The 17,903-nt window shown below is 47.1% G+C and overlaps 1 protein-coding gene across 1 annotated transcript in view; it reads left to right on the plus strand.

Annotated features, from left to right (window-relative positions):
- LOC137323208 (uncharacterized protein C3orf85-like) overlaps window positions 1-17,903 on the plus strand; it is a 49,759-nt gene that overhangs the window by 20,583 nt on the left and 11,273 nt on the right. The window contains exon 3 of the mRNA XM_067986714.1: window positions 3,521-3,657. Coding sequence (XP_067842815.1) covers window positions 3,521-3,657 — 137 coding nt within the window. The remainder of the gene's footprint in view (window positions 1-3,520; window positions 3,658-17,903) is intronic.

Genomic DNA, 17,903 nt, shown 5'->3' on the forward strand with positions numbered 1-17,903 from the left:
GCTTGTTGCATGGACTAGAAGGTCAAACTTCTCTGCCAACTGTGCCCAGTCCAATGGCATAATTGTATGCAAGGCAATTGCATCATTGTGCATCTGAATGATTCCAACTGCATATGGGGATATATACCCCATTCGAGTGGGCTCTGGGATGACCATGTCGGTGTAAGACAGGTAATCCTGCTGTGTTTTTGGAGACCCTCAGACTTGTATCGTAGAGAAGGATATAGTGTCGGGTAGAAGGCCTTCCTGTCTTTGGCAGCACAGTGTGGAATCAGGTCTCTGGGTGTCATGTCTTAGCTTGAATAAACTCTCTGGTAGTTCCCTTTATTTCAAAAGAAAGGTTCAGCTAAATATAACCATACAAGCCCCAAAATCTGCTCCTGGTGCAGTCTCATTTGTCCCCAACTCTTTACAATCTATATTAATGATTTGGAGGAGGGGACCGAGTGTAACATATCAAAGTTTGCAGATGTTACAAAGATGGGAGGGAAAGTAGAGAGTGAGGAGGACATAAAAAACCTACAAGGGGATATAGACAGGTTGGGTGAGTGGGCGGAGATTTGGCAGATGCAATACAATATTGGAAAATGTGAGGTTATGCACTTTGGCAGGAAAAATCGGAGAGCAAGTTATTATCTTAATGGCGAGAAACTGGAAAGTACTGCAGTACAAAGGGATCTGGGGGTCCTAGTGCAAGAAAATCAAAAAGTTAGTATGCAGGTGCAGCAGGTGATCAAGAAGGCCAACGGAATGTTGGCTTTTATTGCTAGGGGGATAGAATATAAAAACAAGGAGGTATTGCTGCAGTTATATAAGGTATTGGTGAGACCGCACCTGGAATACTGCATACAGTTTTGGTCTCCATACTTAAGAAAAGACAAACTTGCTCTCGAGGCAGTACAAAGAAGGTTCACTCGGTTAATCCCGGGGATGAGGGGGTGGACATATGAGGAGAGGTTGAGTAGATTGGGACTCTACTCATTGGAGTTCAGAAGAATGAGAGGCGATCTTATTGAAACATATAAGATTGTAAAGGGGCTTGATCGGGTGGATGCGGTAAGGATGTTCCCAAGGATGGGTGAAACTAGAACTAGGGGGCATAATCTTAGAATAAGGGGCTGCTCTTTCAAAACTGAGATGAGGAGAAACTTCTTCACTCAGAGGGTAGTAGGTCTGTGGAATTTGCTGCCCCAGGAAGCTGTGGAAGCTACATCATTAGATAAATTTAAAACAGAAATAGACAGTTTCCTAGAAGTAAAGGGAATTAGGGGTTACGGGGAGCGGGCAGGAAATTGGACATGAATTTAGATTTGAGGTTAGGATCAGATCAGCCATGATCTTATTGAATGGCGGAGCAGGCTCGAGGGGCCGATTGGCCTACTCCTGCTCCTATTTCTTATGTTCTTATGTTCTTATGTTAGGAGTGGAGATGAGAATTAGAAGCAGAGGCCAGCATGCCCAATTTGCACCATTCGCTTCCCTATTTTCTCCCCTCTTGTTCCTGAAGGCACTGAATTCTTGTTGGTATACTTACCCTAGCACTGTTCCAATGAAGCTCAACGCAAGCTCGAGAAACAGCACCTCATCTTTCGATTAGGCACTTTACAAACTTCTGGACTCAACATTGATTTCAGAAACTTCAGATCATAATCACTGCTCATTTTTTCGGACAGCAGGTGCTGGCAATGGTTCTGCTGTTGCCATTCACAGCTCCTCTAGACCAATCTTTTGTTTCCTAACCTGTCCCATTACCACCCTCCTTGCCTTGCATCATCATCCAAAGGTAAAAGCCCATGGGATATAGGGAAATGTGACGACTTGGATCCAAAATTGGCTCAGTAACAGGAAACAAAGGGTAAAAGTCGATGCATGTCTTTGCGAATAGAAATCTGTTTCCAGTGGTGTGCCACAGGGCTCAGTGTTGGGTCCCTTGCTGTTTGTGGTATATATTAATGATTTGGACTTGAATATAGGGGGCATGATTGGCAGATTTGCAGAAGACACAAAAATTGGCCGTGTAGTTGATAGTGAAGAGATAGCTGTAGACTCCAAGAAGATATCAATGGGTTGGTGGAATGGGCGGAAAAGTGGCAAATGGAGTTCAACCAGGAGAAGTGTGAGGTAATGCACTTAGGGAGGGCAAACAGTAAAAGGGAATACGCAGTAAACGGGAGTATATTGAGAGGGGTAGAGGAAGTGAGAGACCTTGGAGTGCATGTGCATCGGTCCCTGAAAGTGGCAGTACAGGTAGATAAGGTTGTGAAGAAGCCATACGGAATGCTCTCCGTTATTAGCCGAGGTATAGAATACAAAAGCAGGGATGTAATGATGGAACTGTATAAAATGCTGGTACGGCCACAGCTGCAGTATTGTGCGCAGTTCTGGTCACCACATTACAGGAAGGACGTAATTGGTCTGGAGAGAGTGCAGAGAAGATTTACAAGAACGTTGCCAGGGCTTGAAAATTGCAGCTACGAGGAGAGATTGGATAGGCTGGGGTTGTTTTCCTTGGAGCTGAGGAGGCTGAGGGGAGATTTGATTGAGGTGTACAAAATTATGAGGGGTCCAGATAGAGTAGACAGGAAGTACCTGTTTCCCCTGGTGGAGAGTTCAAGAACTAGAGGACATAGATTTAAGCTGATTGGCGGAAGGATTAGAGGGGACATGAGGAAAAACTTTTTTACCCAGAGGGTGGTGGGTGTATGGAATTCGCTGCCCAAATTGGTGGTAGAGGCAAGGACCCTCAACTCTTTTAAAAAGCACCTGGACCTGCAGCTAAAGTGCTGTAAGCTGCAGGGCTACGGTCCGGGTGCTGGAAGTTGGGATTAGAATGGGCACCTGGTTGTTCTTCGAGCCAGCGCGGCCACGATGGGCCGAATGGCCCCCTTCTGTGCTATATCTTTTCTATGGTTCTATCCCTTTTGTCATTTAATCACTCTTGCCCTCCACTCTATCACAGACCTACCCTTTTGTTCGTTTCTCCCCTCCCCTCCCTCCCCACCCCCCCCCCTTTCCTTGGCTCTGTACTTGCTTAAAAACTTTAACTCTTTAATATCTCCCAGTTTTGACGCAAGGTCTTTGACCTGAAACGTTAACTCTGTTCCTTTCTCCACAGATGCTGCCTCACTTGCTGAGAATTTCCAGCATTTTCTGTTTTTATTTCAGATTTCCAGCACCCGCAGTATTTTGCTTTTGATTGCCCAAGTGGTTATTCTTTGTGTGTGAGTTGAGACATGTCAACAAGCTATTTAACAGCGGAGGACATCGTAGCGGAGCCCATTCCTTTTCTCATCTGATATCCGTGCACGGTTGGGAATCCTAGCTGATTTTTCCCTTCCCCAACCCTAGTCATGGGCCCAACTGCTGCTGGGCTAAGACCAGCTATCTCAGCACAGACTGGGAATTAAAGTCCGTTTCATAGTGAAGCTCAGGCATTGACCTCCCAAAACCTTCCAGGTCTCCTATAGATTTTTTTGTTGTACAGTTGATGTCATTATCAACCATATTGTCTGTTTGGCAGGGATTGCAGCTGCACCATTTTTGACTGATGAAGAAGCTCATCACTTCATCCGAAACAAACGGCAAATTGACACAATGCCAGGATACTGGGACCCAAACAATGCAAATAACGTATGGGGAGTCACTCATGCAGAGCGGGTAAGACTTGAATTCAGTCAGACTCCTATCTGGTTAGGTGAGATAATGCTGTTTCATGTTAACCTATTTGCCTCCAGTTGAACTTAAAATGACAGATTTCCCGGGCGGCGCACATAGAGGAAATTTGGATGCACACCCCGAAGGGAATTTCCTCTCTCCGCTGCCCCCAGGAGACTCCTTAGGTCAGGCACAAAATCTGCCCTGTAGTCGTCTTCAGTTTTGAATGAAGGAAAATATAAAACGTAATCCATGGGGGTAACATCCATATAAGTAATTGAGGACATGACATGTGGTACGTGTAGCATGCTTGGGAGGAACAGGTGACTTTGGACCAATGCCTCCTAAAGCTTTCCACCACTGGGATTTTCCTTGCCTCATGTCTGGGTCTGTTGTAGACTAATTGATAGAGATTTACTGCCATGATTTGTTAACAACTCACAGGACCATAGGAATATAGGAACAGGAGTAGGCCATTCAGCCCCTCGTGCCTGCTCCGCCATTTGATAAGATCATGGCTGATCTGTGATCTAACTCCATATACCTGCCTTTGGCCCATATCCCTTAATACCTTTGGTTGCCAAAAAAGCTATCTATCTCAGATTTAAATTTAGCAATTGAGCTAGCATCAATTGCCATTTGTGGAAGAGAGTTCCAAATTTCTACCACCCTTTGTGTGTAGAAATGTTTTCTAATCTCGCTCCTGAAAGATCTGGCTCTAATTTTTAGACTGTGCCCCCTACTCCTAGAATCCCCAACTCCATTATTTTTACATCATACAACTACCAGGATGGTGAAGGTGAACTGGATGGACCTTGGTCTTGTTTTGTCTAACAATTCCTGTGTTCCTGTGCATTGCAATCTATTTTAGATTTATTTTTGGGAGGAAGAATTTGTCATCGTAACTGTTTGCAATGAGTTTCATTGGGCCAGAAATCGTTCCGAGCAGCGAGGCAACGCTCACCGCCGCTCCTGCAAATTAAATTAACAAAATTACTTACTGCGGGCTCTGTACCGTTGAATTGAATATGAACTTTAAAAAAATTTTGCACTATCAACCCAGCCTCTGAGCAGCGTGAGTTGCCATGCGGCTGGAGAAGTCTGTGAGGAGAAGACACGCCCACAAAATCTGTCAGGAAGAGAAGTCACACCCACAGGTTCAGGCTGCATTACTCAAACAGGCAAGCTGACTTCATTCATTTAAAGTTAGTATTCGGTATGTTATTGTAAATAAAAATTATAATTTTATTTATAAAAAGCCAAAGAAATAATTGAATTAAATAAAAGAAACAGAAAGGAAAAATTAAAAAATTTTAAAAATGTAATGATCAAAATAAGGAGTGATATGAGACTTCACATTTTTAGAAGTTAATTTTTAGTTGTTTGGCAGTCATTAAGATTTACCGTGCTGTTAAAACTTAGATTAGACCTGTATTTTTAAGTGTACATGTTTGGTGGTATAATTAGTTACTTTCCAGCTGGACAGATAAGCAAGTTTGCGATTTTTCAATGATTTCTCTGATTGCAGCGTGCGATGGCTCTTTAATTCGAAGCTGCCATATCGCCTGCGAACCACCAGGAGCGAGTTCTGGATTTCACTGCGCATGTACGAACGCTGGAACTTGCTCCTTCAATTCGCCACTAACAACGGAGAGCGCTGTTGAGCTCCTCCGTTATTTCGGGAGCCATTTGTGCCCTATGGTTTCAAAAACATTATTACATTTCACAAGAAAGTGTAAGTCAAATGCAACTTGTTAATTCGGCTGCAATATATCTAAGAATTGAACTTAGTGTGGTGGTCTTATCTCTAACCTGTGCTTCCTGCAGATCACTGAATTTTATTTTAATTTCCACTGGGCAGTGATACAGTCCCTCCGACTATTCACCACACGTCATTATTGTGGCTAAAATAGGCAAGGCACATGGGGAAATAGCAGATCTGCCTAAATGTCAGTCGTATTGAGTTAATCATTTAACATACAGTATTTTGATAACAATAAACATATTTAAGTGGCTTTCAGTCTTGATAATCTTGAAAATGTCACTCCTAATATTCCAATAGCACTTAGTAAGAGAAGACACAGATGGACTAATTTACTGAGCTGGCACTCCCAGTAGTGGGCCACGCTTAGAAGTAGCATGAGGTGGAGATAGGGCTGCATCACTGTGAACATCGATTCCCCAATCTGCGCTGGTGTCAGACGAGTCTCCCGATTGGGATCGCAGAAGTTTTCTTCACTTATTCTGTTTTTGGGAATTCGTTTGATTAAGAAAAAATATATATATTTGAATTGTTTTGAGCAGTTAACACTATACGAACATTTACTAAATATTAAAGAAATGTGAAAATGTATTTGGGATGCTCTCAATTTCAAAAGGTTTGATGCCCCCTTCACTCCAGGGCCCAGAAATTGCTCCAAGCGGCGAACCAACAGTCCTCGCCGCTCCATAGATTTATACTAACCCACTAACTCACTGTGGGCACTTCCTCTAATGGGAAGCGGAGGAGAGCCCAGCGTTAGCTCCAGTGAAGCTAGGACCCTGGAGAAGCAAGAGGATCCAACAACACTCAAGAAGCTCGACACCATCCAGGACAAAGCAGGCCGCTTGATTGGCACCCCATCCACCACCCTAAACATTCACTCCCTTCACCACCGGTGCACTGTGGCTGCAGTGTGTACCATCCACAGGATGCACTGCAGCAACTCGCCAAGGCTTCTTCGATAGCACCTCCCAAACCCGCGACCTCTACCACCTAGAAGGACAAGAGCAGCAGGTACATGGGAACAACACCACCTGCACGTTCCCCTCCAAGTCACACACCATCCCGACTTGGAAATATATCGCCGTTACTTCATCGTCGCTGGGTCAAAATCCTGGAACTCCCTTCCTAACAGCACCGGGACTGCAGCGGTTCAAGAAGGCGGCTCACCACCACCTTCTCAAGGGCAATTAGGGATGGGCAGTAAATGCCAGCCTCGCCAGTGACGCCCACATCCCATGAACAAATAAAAAAAAAGGATCATTTTCTCCCCTAGATCAATCAGATTGCAGCATTTTTGACACGCTGCGAAGAGTTTCTGCAAGCTGGAACGTAAAATCCAGGAAGTGAAAGGTACAACACTCAAATCATTTGTAAAAACAGTTATGGACAACAAAAAAAAAGAGAGGGTAAGAAATAATTGAATTAAATAAAAGAAACCGAAGGAAAAAGTAAAAAATAATGTTTTAAAAAGAGTTGTTTTTAATGACCAAAAACTATTAAAATAAGGAATAATGAGACTCCACATTTTTAAAAGTTAATTTTTCGTTGTTTTGAAGTCATTAAGACTGTTAAAACTTAGTTTAGACCTGGTATTTTTAAGCATACGTGTTTGGTGGCATAATTAGTTACCTTCCAGCTGGGCAGAAGAGCAAGTTGGTGCTGGTCCGTTGATTCTGTTGATTCCAGCCGGCGATAACCCTTTAATGCAAAGCTGTCAGATCGCTGGCGAACCAAGAGGAGCGAGCTCCAGATTTCCACGTTTGACTGCGAATGTGCAAACACCGGAACTTGCTCCCCAATTTCGCCACTATCAACAGTGAGTGCTGTTAAACTCACCCTTTTTTAAGCAATTTCTGCACCATTGTCTTTGTGGACTCAGGGGCAAACAGCACTAATTCAATTATTTTAGGCAGACATATCTTTTATATTAAAGGGGAGGTATGTTCTACTAATTTCCCTCATATTTATGGGAGGTGCACTTACTGGTGTTTTTCAGATGCCCCTTATTACCACCTTGATTAGAAGCAGACTATGAGCAGACAATTCTGGAGTAATTTTCTGAGTTTGCAATGCCGGTGGGAGACTTTGCCTACTGGTCACTTGTATCGGGAAATCATAGGCATGCTACAACAATAACTTGCATCTATATAGTGCCTTCAACATAGAAAAATGTCCCAAATTTCATCACACAGGTGTAATCAAAAAACGAGATTTTAGGAGAGATGTTCAAAAGCTTGGTCAAAGATGTGGGTTTTAAGGAGGGTCTTAAAGGAAGAGACGTTTAGGGAGAGAATTGCAGAGCATGGGGCCTAGGCAGCTGAATCAATAGTAGAGCAGAGTGGTGGGGGGGGAGCGTAAACAAGAGAACACAGTCAGAGGAACAGAGTTTTGGGGGAGTGATGTAAGGCATAAGGCTGGAGAAGGTTACAGAGATAGGGAGGGGTGAGGCCATGGAAGGAATATAAGCACGAGGATGAGCTTTTTAAATTGGAGGCATTGGAGGATTGGAAGCCAACGTAAATCAGCGAGACAGGAGTGATGCGTGAGTGGGACTTGGTACTACCCTCAATTTTCCATCCATTGATTGAGGGCAACCCACCTGCTATTTCCCAATATGTGCACCTGGTGGGCAAGTGAGATTTCTTTATTTAGCCTTGTTCTCCCTCCCCTAATTAGCATGATATACAGGGAGTAAAATTGCCATTCATAATGTCATTGCACCAGGATGCAATAATGTCACATGAGGGGACATTCCATACAAAGGCCCCGATATTAGCGGGGAGGCGGGATGGCGGTGGGGGAGCGATTGGGCGCGTGAGTAACCCGCCCAATAAAATCTGTCCGTTCCCCACTTGATCACAGGTCAATTGGAACCACTTAACATGGCTTCCAGGTTTGCCATCCGAAAGCTGCACACTCGCATCACAGGCTGTCAGTTGCAGCAGCTCTACTTAAAGGGGCAGTCCTCCGATGGCTGCTTCTGGAGCAAACACCCACACAGTACAATGGAGCAGCACAGGGGAAAGGCTGCTCCTGGATTTAGTGATGCCTCACTCCAGGTGCTACTGGATGGGGTGAGGAGGAGGAGGGATGTCATCTACCCGGTGGAAAGGAGGAAGTTGCCTGACTCTGCCACCAAGAAGGCCTGGCTCGAGGTGGCAGAGGAGGTCACTAGCAGCAGCAACATCTCCCGCACCTGGATCCAGTGCAGGAAGCACTTCAATGACCTAACTAGGTCAGCCAAAGTGAGTATACTTAATCATTCTCCTACACTCCATCTTCCACATCACCGATCCCACCCCCCAACTCATTCTGCACTGCCAACACTACTCTATCACATCACTCCTCACACCCATTCAAAGTTCATCTTCAACTCACCTGCACTCCCTCAGCACGTCCTCACTTCCCCATTACTCACCCCACCATTACCACTCACCCCAATCCTCATACAATGTCATGGCTCTGTCTCATACTCGCCCTCTGATGCATCTCTTTCACGGTCAGCCGCAACCGAACCAATGCATCCATTGGTTGGCCACGTCACCATCACTCATTCATGCGTCTGTACTTTCTCCCCTTATAGGTGAAGAGAGCACAGAATGCACGGGAGAGGGCGAGGACCAGAGGGAGGCCGCAGCAGATGGTCGTCCTCACAGAATTGGAGCTGGAGGTGCTGGAACTGAGCCGCACCCTCGAGTGCCTGTCCGTCGGGGATGCCGAGACTGGCACCTGACAAAAGGCTGGTGACAGAACTTTAACATTCAGCACTCACAATATGAATTGATGTTAACATGCCTTGCCATCTTCAGCACCTCAGTATGCTCATCGCAACATGACACATCTATCATGCCTAATATTGCCTTCTGTTCTCTTAGAGGGCCTTCAGCGACCGCTGTGATGGTGGAGGACGATTCCTCAGAGGACCTGCCAGCCTCTGAGGGTGCAGCGTCACATCTGAGTGAGCCATCCACCAGCAAAGATACACACACCACGGTGGGCCCCAGTCCGCAGTTAGTTGGAGTCGCACATGGTGAGTTACCACACACGTGAGCACGAGCAGACACTGGTGGCAGGGGCAGCTGTGGAGAGTCCGTGTCAGTGGAAGCACTCCTTTCCAGGCTCTGCTCAGATGGACACAGATACTGAACCGTGGGGGCCATCCTTTAAAAGGAGAATGATCGAGGGGCAGCAGCACATTTGTGAGGTGCTGGAACAGGTGCCACTCGCACTCTCCACAATCGCGCAGAGGATGGAGGAGTCCAACTCCTGCATGAGTGGAATGGTGGCACAGGTACACAAGGGAATCTCTGAGATAGTGTCGCGAGTAAGTGCGGGAATGTCTGCGATGGAGAGAAGGCTAGCCTCCATGGAGCTTCAAGTATGGCTCACAAATAAGTCCATTCAGGCCCTGACAACAGCCGTTCGGACTCAGGGTGAACAACATTCTGCCGCCTTAAACAGGCAGGGAGATACTCTAGCATTGGCCTTACAAGGCTTCACACATGTCCTCCAAACTGTCATCCAGCAGAGTGGTAGGAGTGATGTGGGCCTGGCCCAGGGGAGGTATGATGGCGAAAGGGGACATGGAAGTGGGGACCCCACTCAAAACGCCCCCACGTCTCACCCATTGCCCCCCTCTCAACCAGTACCCACAATACTGCCTCCTCTCCAGGTGGCCGAGTCTGTCCCTGCACAGGTGCAGGTGGAGCAGTCTTTGGAGAGGCCCTCATGGGCACCAAAACCCAGAGGGCATAGGCCCAAAGCAATAAATCGGTCAGGGCATGAACAAGAGCAACCTGCCACTACCTCTGCTGCAGCCACAGGGGAAGCACCATGTAGAAGTAGTCGTATGCGAAAGGCGAAGGTTTTGTAAGCACAAAGGGGATGCACAAGGGTGTTTGACGGTTGGACATGTTTTTTATTTATGTTTGCTTTTTGTTAAGCTCAAATTAAATATTATTATTGTCACCACTACTGCCACGTCTTGGCCATTCTTGACTGGCTTCTGTAATATGACCCTTTCATGAGGTTCACCATGAACACCCACACTTGATGCCACCCATTGGGTCACTCTACAGTTTCAGGACTGTTTTGTGCAGGGAGGGTGGGGGCTGGTGTGGCCGCTCCTCTGCCCAGGTGGTGAGGACTGGACTCTTCACACTTTCTGATGTTGGGAGAACCGTTCACATATCAGTGACTCCCTGGCCTCACGAGCAGCCAGGTGAGCCGCTGTTCTGCCCATGATTTGCTCCTCCACCTCTTCCTCCTCCGCCGCCTCCTCATCCTCCTCCTCAATATCGGTGGCAGATGTGGATGGGGCCTCCTCCAGTGGCACCCCTCTCAGTTGTGCCATGTTGTGCAGGGCACAACGGATGACTATAATGCATCCCACTCTGTCTGGTGCGTATTGAAACGTTCTCCCAAAAAAACAATCAAGGCACTTGAAGCGCATTTTGAGCAGCCCTATAGCAGGCTCAATTGTAGACCTGGTATTGATGTGGCTGTCGTTATATCGACGCTGTTGCTCGGTGGTGGGTTTCCTCAGAGGTGTCGTGAGCCACATGCAGGGGGTATCCTTTGTCCCTGAGGAGCCAGCCCTTACGAGTGTTTGGTGCGTGGAAGGCGGGATGTTGGATTCCCGGAGGATGAAGGAATCGTGGCAGCTGCCAGAGAATCTGGCGCACATGTGAAGGAATCTCTTGCGGTGGTCACAAACGAGCTGAGTGTTGATGGAGTCATGATGTGGAGATGCCGGTGATGGACTGGGGTGGACAAATGTAAGGAATCTTTCTTCTGACGAAGGGGATAATCTCCGAAAGCTTGTGATTTTAAAATAAATTTGTTGGACTATAACCTGGTGTTGTAAGATTCCTTACATTTGTTGATGGAGTGATAGCCCTTCCTGATGATGAACAGTCCTGGCTCATGTGGAGGTGCTCGGATTGCTATATGGGTGCAATCGATTACATCCTGCACTTGTGGGAAGCCAGCCACAGCGTGGAATCCCACTGCCCTCTCCATCTGGCTGAGTTGACTTAGTGCGAGGCCCTACGAAACAAGCCGTTGGTTACCTGCCTTATGCACTTGTGTGCAGACGACTGAGAGACCCCGGCAATGTCCACGGTGGCACCCTGGAATGATCCGGAAGCGAAGAAGTTGAGGGCAGTGGTGACTTTGACAGCGACAGGTAAGGAGATGCTGCTCGGCCCAGCCGGGAGCAGCTCGGCATGAAGGAGGCTGCAGATGTCTGTGACTACCTGGTGACTGACTCTGAGCCTCCGTATGCGCTGCTCCTCAGAGAGGTCCAGGAAGCTGAGCCTCGGTCTGTAGACCCTGTTGCGATGGTAGTGCCTCTTGTGACATCGCGCTCTCCGTTGTTGCCCGCAAATAATCCTTTGCATCTCCCACTGGCTGCTGGCTGAAACACGTCTGTTGCAACAGGGATTGTTTCCCACAGCACGGGAAACACGCTGAGGATATTTCAAAATTGCACCCCAGCCAAAATGTCTGGTCAATCAAGTAGTTCAAGTACCTCAACTATCGGAGAAACTATGCAATTTATCATCCCGCTGGCTTTAATTGCTGGTGGGACTCCTGCATTCGGGAGGCGTGCGCGCACCTGGACGCATCACTGAGGAACCCGGAAGTCAGCGGGTTGGAGCCGGACTCCGAACCTGCTCGGCATTTTAGCAATTTTTGGAGCCCCCCCATCCCCAACGCACCCGCTCCGTCACCCGAAAATCAGCGCCAAAGTGTCTCTTTGCAAGAGACAACTAAGTGAAACCATTAGCAGCACATAATAATATCAGAATTTATAACACATTAACTTGTGTGTAAAACGGACACACATTCAGTAAGTGTAAATTGCAGAGTTGCACTGCCCAACTGCCTGTTGTGGAAATAGATATTCACTCCAATGTGAGCTGTCCATAGAGCAAGACTCGGGGCATGAAGACATGCTCCATGGGAGTGCCCAGAAGAGATCCAGGTGCAGAAGTCAGCTGAATTCCCAATTTAGTTACTTTTAAAATTAGTAACAGGAGAATTGGGAGTGCCATGATTTGCACTTCCATCGAATGAGGCTCTGCGCCAGGGCTGTTTTAGCGTTAATCTGTACATCGCAGAACCCCACGAGAACCCTGTTGTGATTATTAGGTTGGCTTTCCGATATATATTTTTAAAATTAATGCCAACAAACCTTTCTGACAACACGGCACAGGGAATAAATTATGCACTATTATAAGGAGGAGAAAGGACTTCTGGTGTCATTGCCAACATTTTTGTATCAACCAACATTACCAAAAAACAGACTGGGGCAGAAATTGTTCACGAAATAGCGTTAAGCTCAACAGCGCTCACTGTTGTTAGTGCGAAATGGAAGAGCAAGTTCTGGCGTTCGCACATGCTCAGTGAAATGAGGAAATCCGGAACTTGCCCCTTCTGGTTCGCCGGCAATGTGACAGCTTTGAATTAAAGGTATATCGCACGCTGCAATCAGAGAAATCATTGGAAAGGTGCAAACTTGCTTATCCGCCCAGCTGGAAAGTAACTAATTTTGCAACAAAACAGGTACGCTTAAAAATACCAGGTCAAAACTAAGTTTTAACAGTGTGGTAAGTCTTAATGACTGCCAAACAATTAGAAATTAACTTTTAAAAATGTGGAGTCTCATTACACCTTATTTAAATAGTTTTTGATCACTACAAAAACATTTTATTTAAATTTTAAAAATTGAAATTGTTTTTTACTTTTCCCTTCTGTCTGTTTTATTTAATTCAATTATTTCTTACCTTTTTCTCGCTGTTTATAACTGTTCTTACATTGATTTTAATGTTGTACCTTTCACTTCCTGGTTTAATAATTCAAGCCTGCAGAGACAGTGAACGCAGCTTGTAAAAAATGCTGCAATCTGATTGGTTGAGGGGAGAGCTCGCTCCTCTCGCTTCTCCCAGGGTCCTAGCTTCGCTTGAAATGACGCTGGGCTCTTCTCCACTTCCTATTCGAGGAAGTGGCCGACGAAAACACAGTGGTAAGTTAATGGGTTGGTATAAATCTATGGAGCGATGAGTGGTGTTGGTTCACTGCCCTGAGCAATTTCTGCCCCATTATCTGGTCATTCAGTCATTTGCTATTTGTGTGGGGCCTTGTTGTATGCAAATTGGCTGCCAATTTTGCCCACATAACAACAGTGATTGCACTTCAAAAATGAATAGATTGGTAGTAAAGGACTTCGGGACACCCTGTTAATGTGATCCAATGCTATTTCAATGCAAGTTCTTTCCTTTGGTGGTTTGGGAGAGATGCGGATGCTCTTAGGAAAGTGTCTCAATGTTTGGCAACCTATTTGAGGTGAATAAGTAACACACTGTGAGAAACATACCTGTTTTCAACAACATTCAATCTCCACATTGGCCTGGATATTAACTCGGAGCTGGGACGAGAGCGGGGAGGGAGGATTTTCAGATGGGAAACCTGGAAGTAAGGGCTTCCTGCATGTAGGATGTCTTTAAAAAAATTTCAATAGATTTCGCACCCAACAGCCAACCAGATTGACAGGCTGGTTGCCTGTCTGGTGGGAAAGCAGATGGGGAGAGATCGTAGTCTTTAGGGGTTGGATGGGGGAGGTCGGGGAGAGTAGTCTTTAGGGTTTGGATGGGGGAGGTCGGGGAGAGATCGTAGTCTTCAGGGTTTGGATGGGGGAGGTCGGGGAGAGATCGTAGTCTTCAGGGTTTGGATGGGGGAGGTTGGGGAGAGATCGTAGTCTTCTGGGTTTGGATGGGGGAGGTCGTGGAGAGATCTGAGTCTTTGGAGTTTGGACCAGGGGTGTTGGGGAGAGATCGAGGTCTCGGGATTTGGATGTGGGGAGGGGCGATCATGGGGGGGATGTCGGACATCGTGGGGGGATTGGCCAATCTTGGGGTGTTTAAAAGGTGAGCTGTGGGGAAGCACTCCTGCTCCTCCTGGCCCACAAGCAGTGCAATAAAGACATTTTGGACCAGGCCCTTTTTGCATTATACATTACAGTAGGCATTGCTTCAGGAGTTCCTCAGGGCAGTGTCCCAGGCCCAACCACCTTCAGCTGCTTCATCAATGACCTTCCCTCCATCATAAGGTCAGAAATGGGGATGTTCGCTGATGATTGCACAGTGTTCAGTTCCATTTGCAACCCCTCAGATAATGAAGCATTCCGAGCCCGCATGCAGCAAGACCTGGACAACATCCAGGCTTGGGCTGACAAGTGGCAAGTAACATTCGCGCCAGACAAGTGCCAGGCAATGACCATCTCCAACAAGAGAGAGCCTAAACAACTCCCCTTGACATTCAACGGCAATACCATCGCTGAATCCCCCACCATCAACATCCTGGGGTCACCATTAACCAGAAACTTAACTGGATTAGCTACATAAATACTGTGGCTACAAGAGCAGGTCAGAGACTGGGTATTCTGCGGCGAGTGACTCACCTCCTGACCCCCCAAAGCCTTTCCACCAGGCACAAATCAGGAGTGTGATGGAATACTCTCCACTTGCCTGGATGAGTGCAGCTCTAACAACACTCAAGAAGCTTGACACCATCCAAGACAAAGCAGCCCGCTTGATTGGCACCCCATCCACCACCCTGAAGATTCACTACCTTTACCACCGGCGCACCGTGGCTGCAGTGTGTACCATCCACAGGATGCACTGCAGCAACTTGCCAAGGCTTCTTCGACAGCACCTCCCAAACCCGCAACCTCTACCACCTAGAAGGACAAGGGCAGCAGGCGCATGGGAACAACACCACCTGCACGTTCCCCTCCAAGTCACACACCATCCCGACTTGGAAATATATCGCCGTTCCTTCATTATCGCTGGGTCAAAATCCTGGAACTCCCTTCCTAACAGCACTGTGGGAGAACCTTCAGCACACGGACTGCAGTGGTTAAAGAAGGCAGCTCACCACCACTTTCTCAAGGGCAATTAGTGACGGGCAATAAATGCTGGCCTTGCCAGTGATGCCCACATCCCATGAACGAATAAAAAAAGGCAAAGGATTTCGCTGGGGCAGTAGATTTGAATAATGTCAATTAGATTCTGATTGGAGGACAGCTAGGATTAATTTAAGTTACTGATTTGCAAAAATTGCTTCCACTGCACTTGAGTAGTTTCATTGGCCCTGTCCCACATGAACAGTACATGAAGGGGCATGAAGGCTGCAAGTCCAATTAACTCTCTACCGCTACCAGCAAACTTTGCTCAAAATTAGGCAAGTAATCAATGAGGTTATTATCCTGATGAGGTTATTATCGCGATAGAGAAATTATCCTGATGATATTTTTCTGATGAAACCTCTGATGCATTGTTAAAGAGCAGCCATTAATTGGTGACTTGCAAGACTCTCTTATTTTCCCCAACAGCTTTAAAATGCCTGAATCTGTCATCACTCATTATGGAATCCTGATTTTCCACCTCTCCGATCCCCATATGTTTGTTTCCTGCAACTTTTTGCTTCTTTTAATGATTAACAAAATATATTTTAAAAAGTACATATAACACCTTGAAAAACTGTATTGAATGACAGCCAAGTATCTGAAATCATAAAAAGTGTTTCAATCCATGAAAAACTGCAAAGCTTAGGAAACCTGAACAAATTCAAATAAGGTGGAGAGGACAGTGATGGGTAAAAAGAAACCCAATTATGTCAAAGTATCTCGTTAGCCAGATGTGAAGGGCGCACAGTTTTCTCCAGCAGTTTCTCCTCTGTTACAGTTCTTTGTCAGTTGGTTCAAATTGATGTTTGCTTTCTACCAATGAATTTTTGGCTGCACACAGCATGGAGTCCAAGGGGCGAAATTGATCTTGTGTAGTTACGCAAAACGAACAATAACGAATCGGCCATTTTACATCAATAAAAAAGTCAATGAAAATGAAAATTGGGCGTGGTGTAAATTGGGCAGGGTATAAATCGGGTGGGCTGTAAATCAGGCCGGGTGTAAAACGGGGGGTGTAAAAGAGGGGGTGGAAAACGGGGGTGTAAAACGGGGGGGTGTAAAATGGGGGGTGTAAAACGGGCTGGCTGTAAAATGGGCTGGCTGTAAAACGGGGCATGTAAATACGGGGGGGGTGTAAATACGGGGGGCTGTAAAACGGGCTGGCTGTAAAACGGGCGAGGTGTAAAACGGGCTGGCTGTAAAACGGGCGGGGTGCAAAACATATGGGTCGAAATCGGGCGGTGTGTAAAACGGGGGTGTGTAAAACGGGGTGTGTAAAACGGGGGGGTATAAATCGGGGGGTGTAAAACGGGTGGGGTGTAAAATGGGGGGGGTGTAAAACGGGCAGGTTGTAAATCGGGCTGGCAGTAAAAGGGGCGGGGTGTAAAACGGGAGGTATAAAACGGGGAGTATAAAACAGGCGGGGTGTAAAACGGGGGGTGTAAAACGGGCGGGCTGTAAAATGGGGGTGTAAAATGGACCGGGTGTATAACGGGCGGGGTGTAAAACAAGGGGTGTAAAACGGGGGATGAAAATCGGGCGGGGTGTAAAACGGGCGGGGTGTAAAACAGGGGGTGTAAAACGGGGGATGAAAATCGGGTGGGGTGTAAAATGGGCGGGGTGTAAAACAGGGGGTGTAAAACGGGGGATGAAAATCGGGTGGGATGTAAAACAGGGGGTGTAAAACGGACCGGGTGTAAAACGGGCGGGGTGTAAAACAGGGGGTGTAAAACGGGGGATGAAAATCGGGTGGGGTGTATAACGGGCGGGGTGTAAAACAGGGGGTGTAAAACGGACCGGGTGTAAAACGGGCGGGGTGTAAAACAGGGGGTGTAAAACGGGGGATGAAAATCAGGTGGGGTGTATAACGGGCGGGGTGTAAAACAGGGGGTGTAAAATGGACCGGGTGTAAAACAGGCGGGGTGTAAAACAGGGGGTGTAAAACGTGGGATGTAAATCGGGCGGGGTGTAAAACAGGGGGTGTAAAATGGCCTGGGTGTAAAATGGGCAGGGTGTAAAACGGGGGGGGGGTCCAAGACGGGCGGAGTGTAAAACAAGGGGTGTATAAAACAGGGGGTGTAAAACGGACGGGGTGTAAAAGAGGCTGGGTGTAAAACGGGCAGTGTGTAAAACGGGGGGTCTAAGACGGGCGGGGTGTAAAATGGGGCGTGTAAAAGGGGTGGGCTGTAAAACAGGCAGGGTGCAAAATGGGGAGTGTATAACGGGGGGTGTATAATGGGCGGGGAGTAAAACGGGGGGGTGTAAAACGGGGGCTGTAAAACAGGTGGGGTGCAAAACGGGGGGTGTATAACGGGGGGTGTATAACGGGCGGGGTGCAAAACGGGGGGTGTATAACGAGCGGGGAGTAAAACGGGGGGTGTAAAACGGGGGCTGTAAAACAGGCGGGCTGTAAAACGGGGGGTGTAAAATGGGGGCTGTAAAACAGGCGGGGTGCAAAACAGGGGGTGTATAATGGGGGCTGTAAAACGGGCGGGGAGTAAAACGGGGGGGTGT

The sequence above is a fragment of the Heptranchias perlo genome, chromosome 6 (assembly GCF_035084215.1).
Source record: "Heptranchias perlo isolate sHepPer1 chromosome 6, sHepPer1.hap1, whole genome shotgun sequence".
Taxonomy (NCBI): Eukaryota; Metazoa; Chordata; class Chondrichthyes; order Hexanchiformes; family Hexanchidae; genus Heptranchias; species Heptranchias perlo.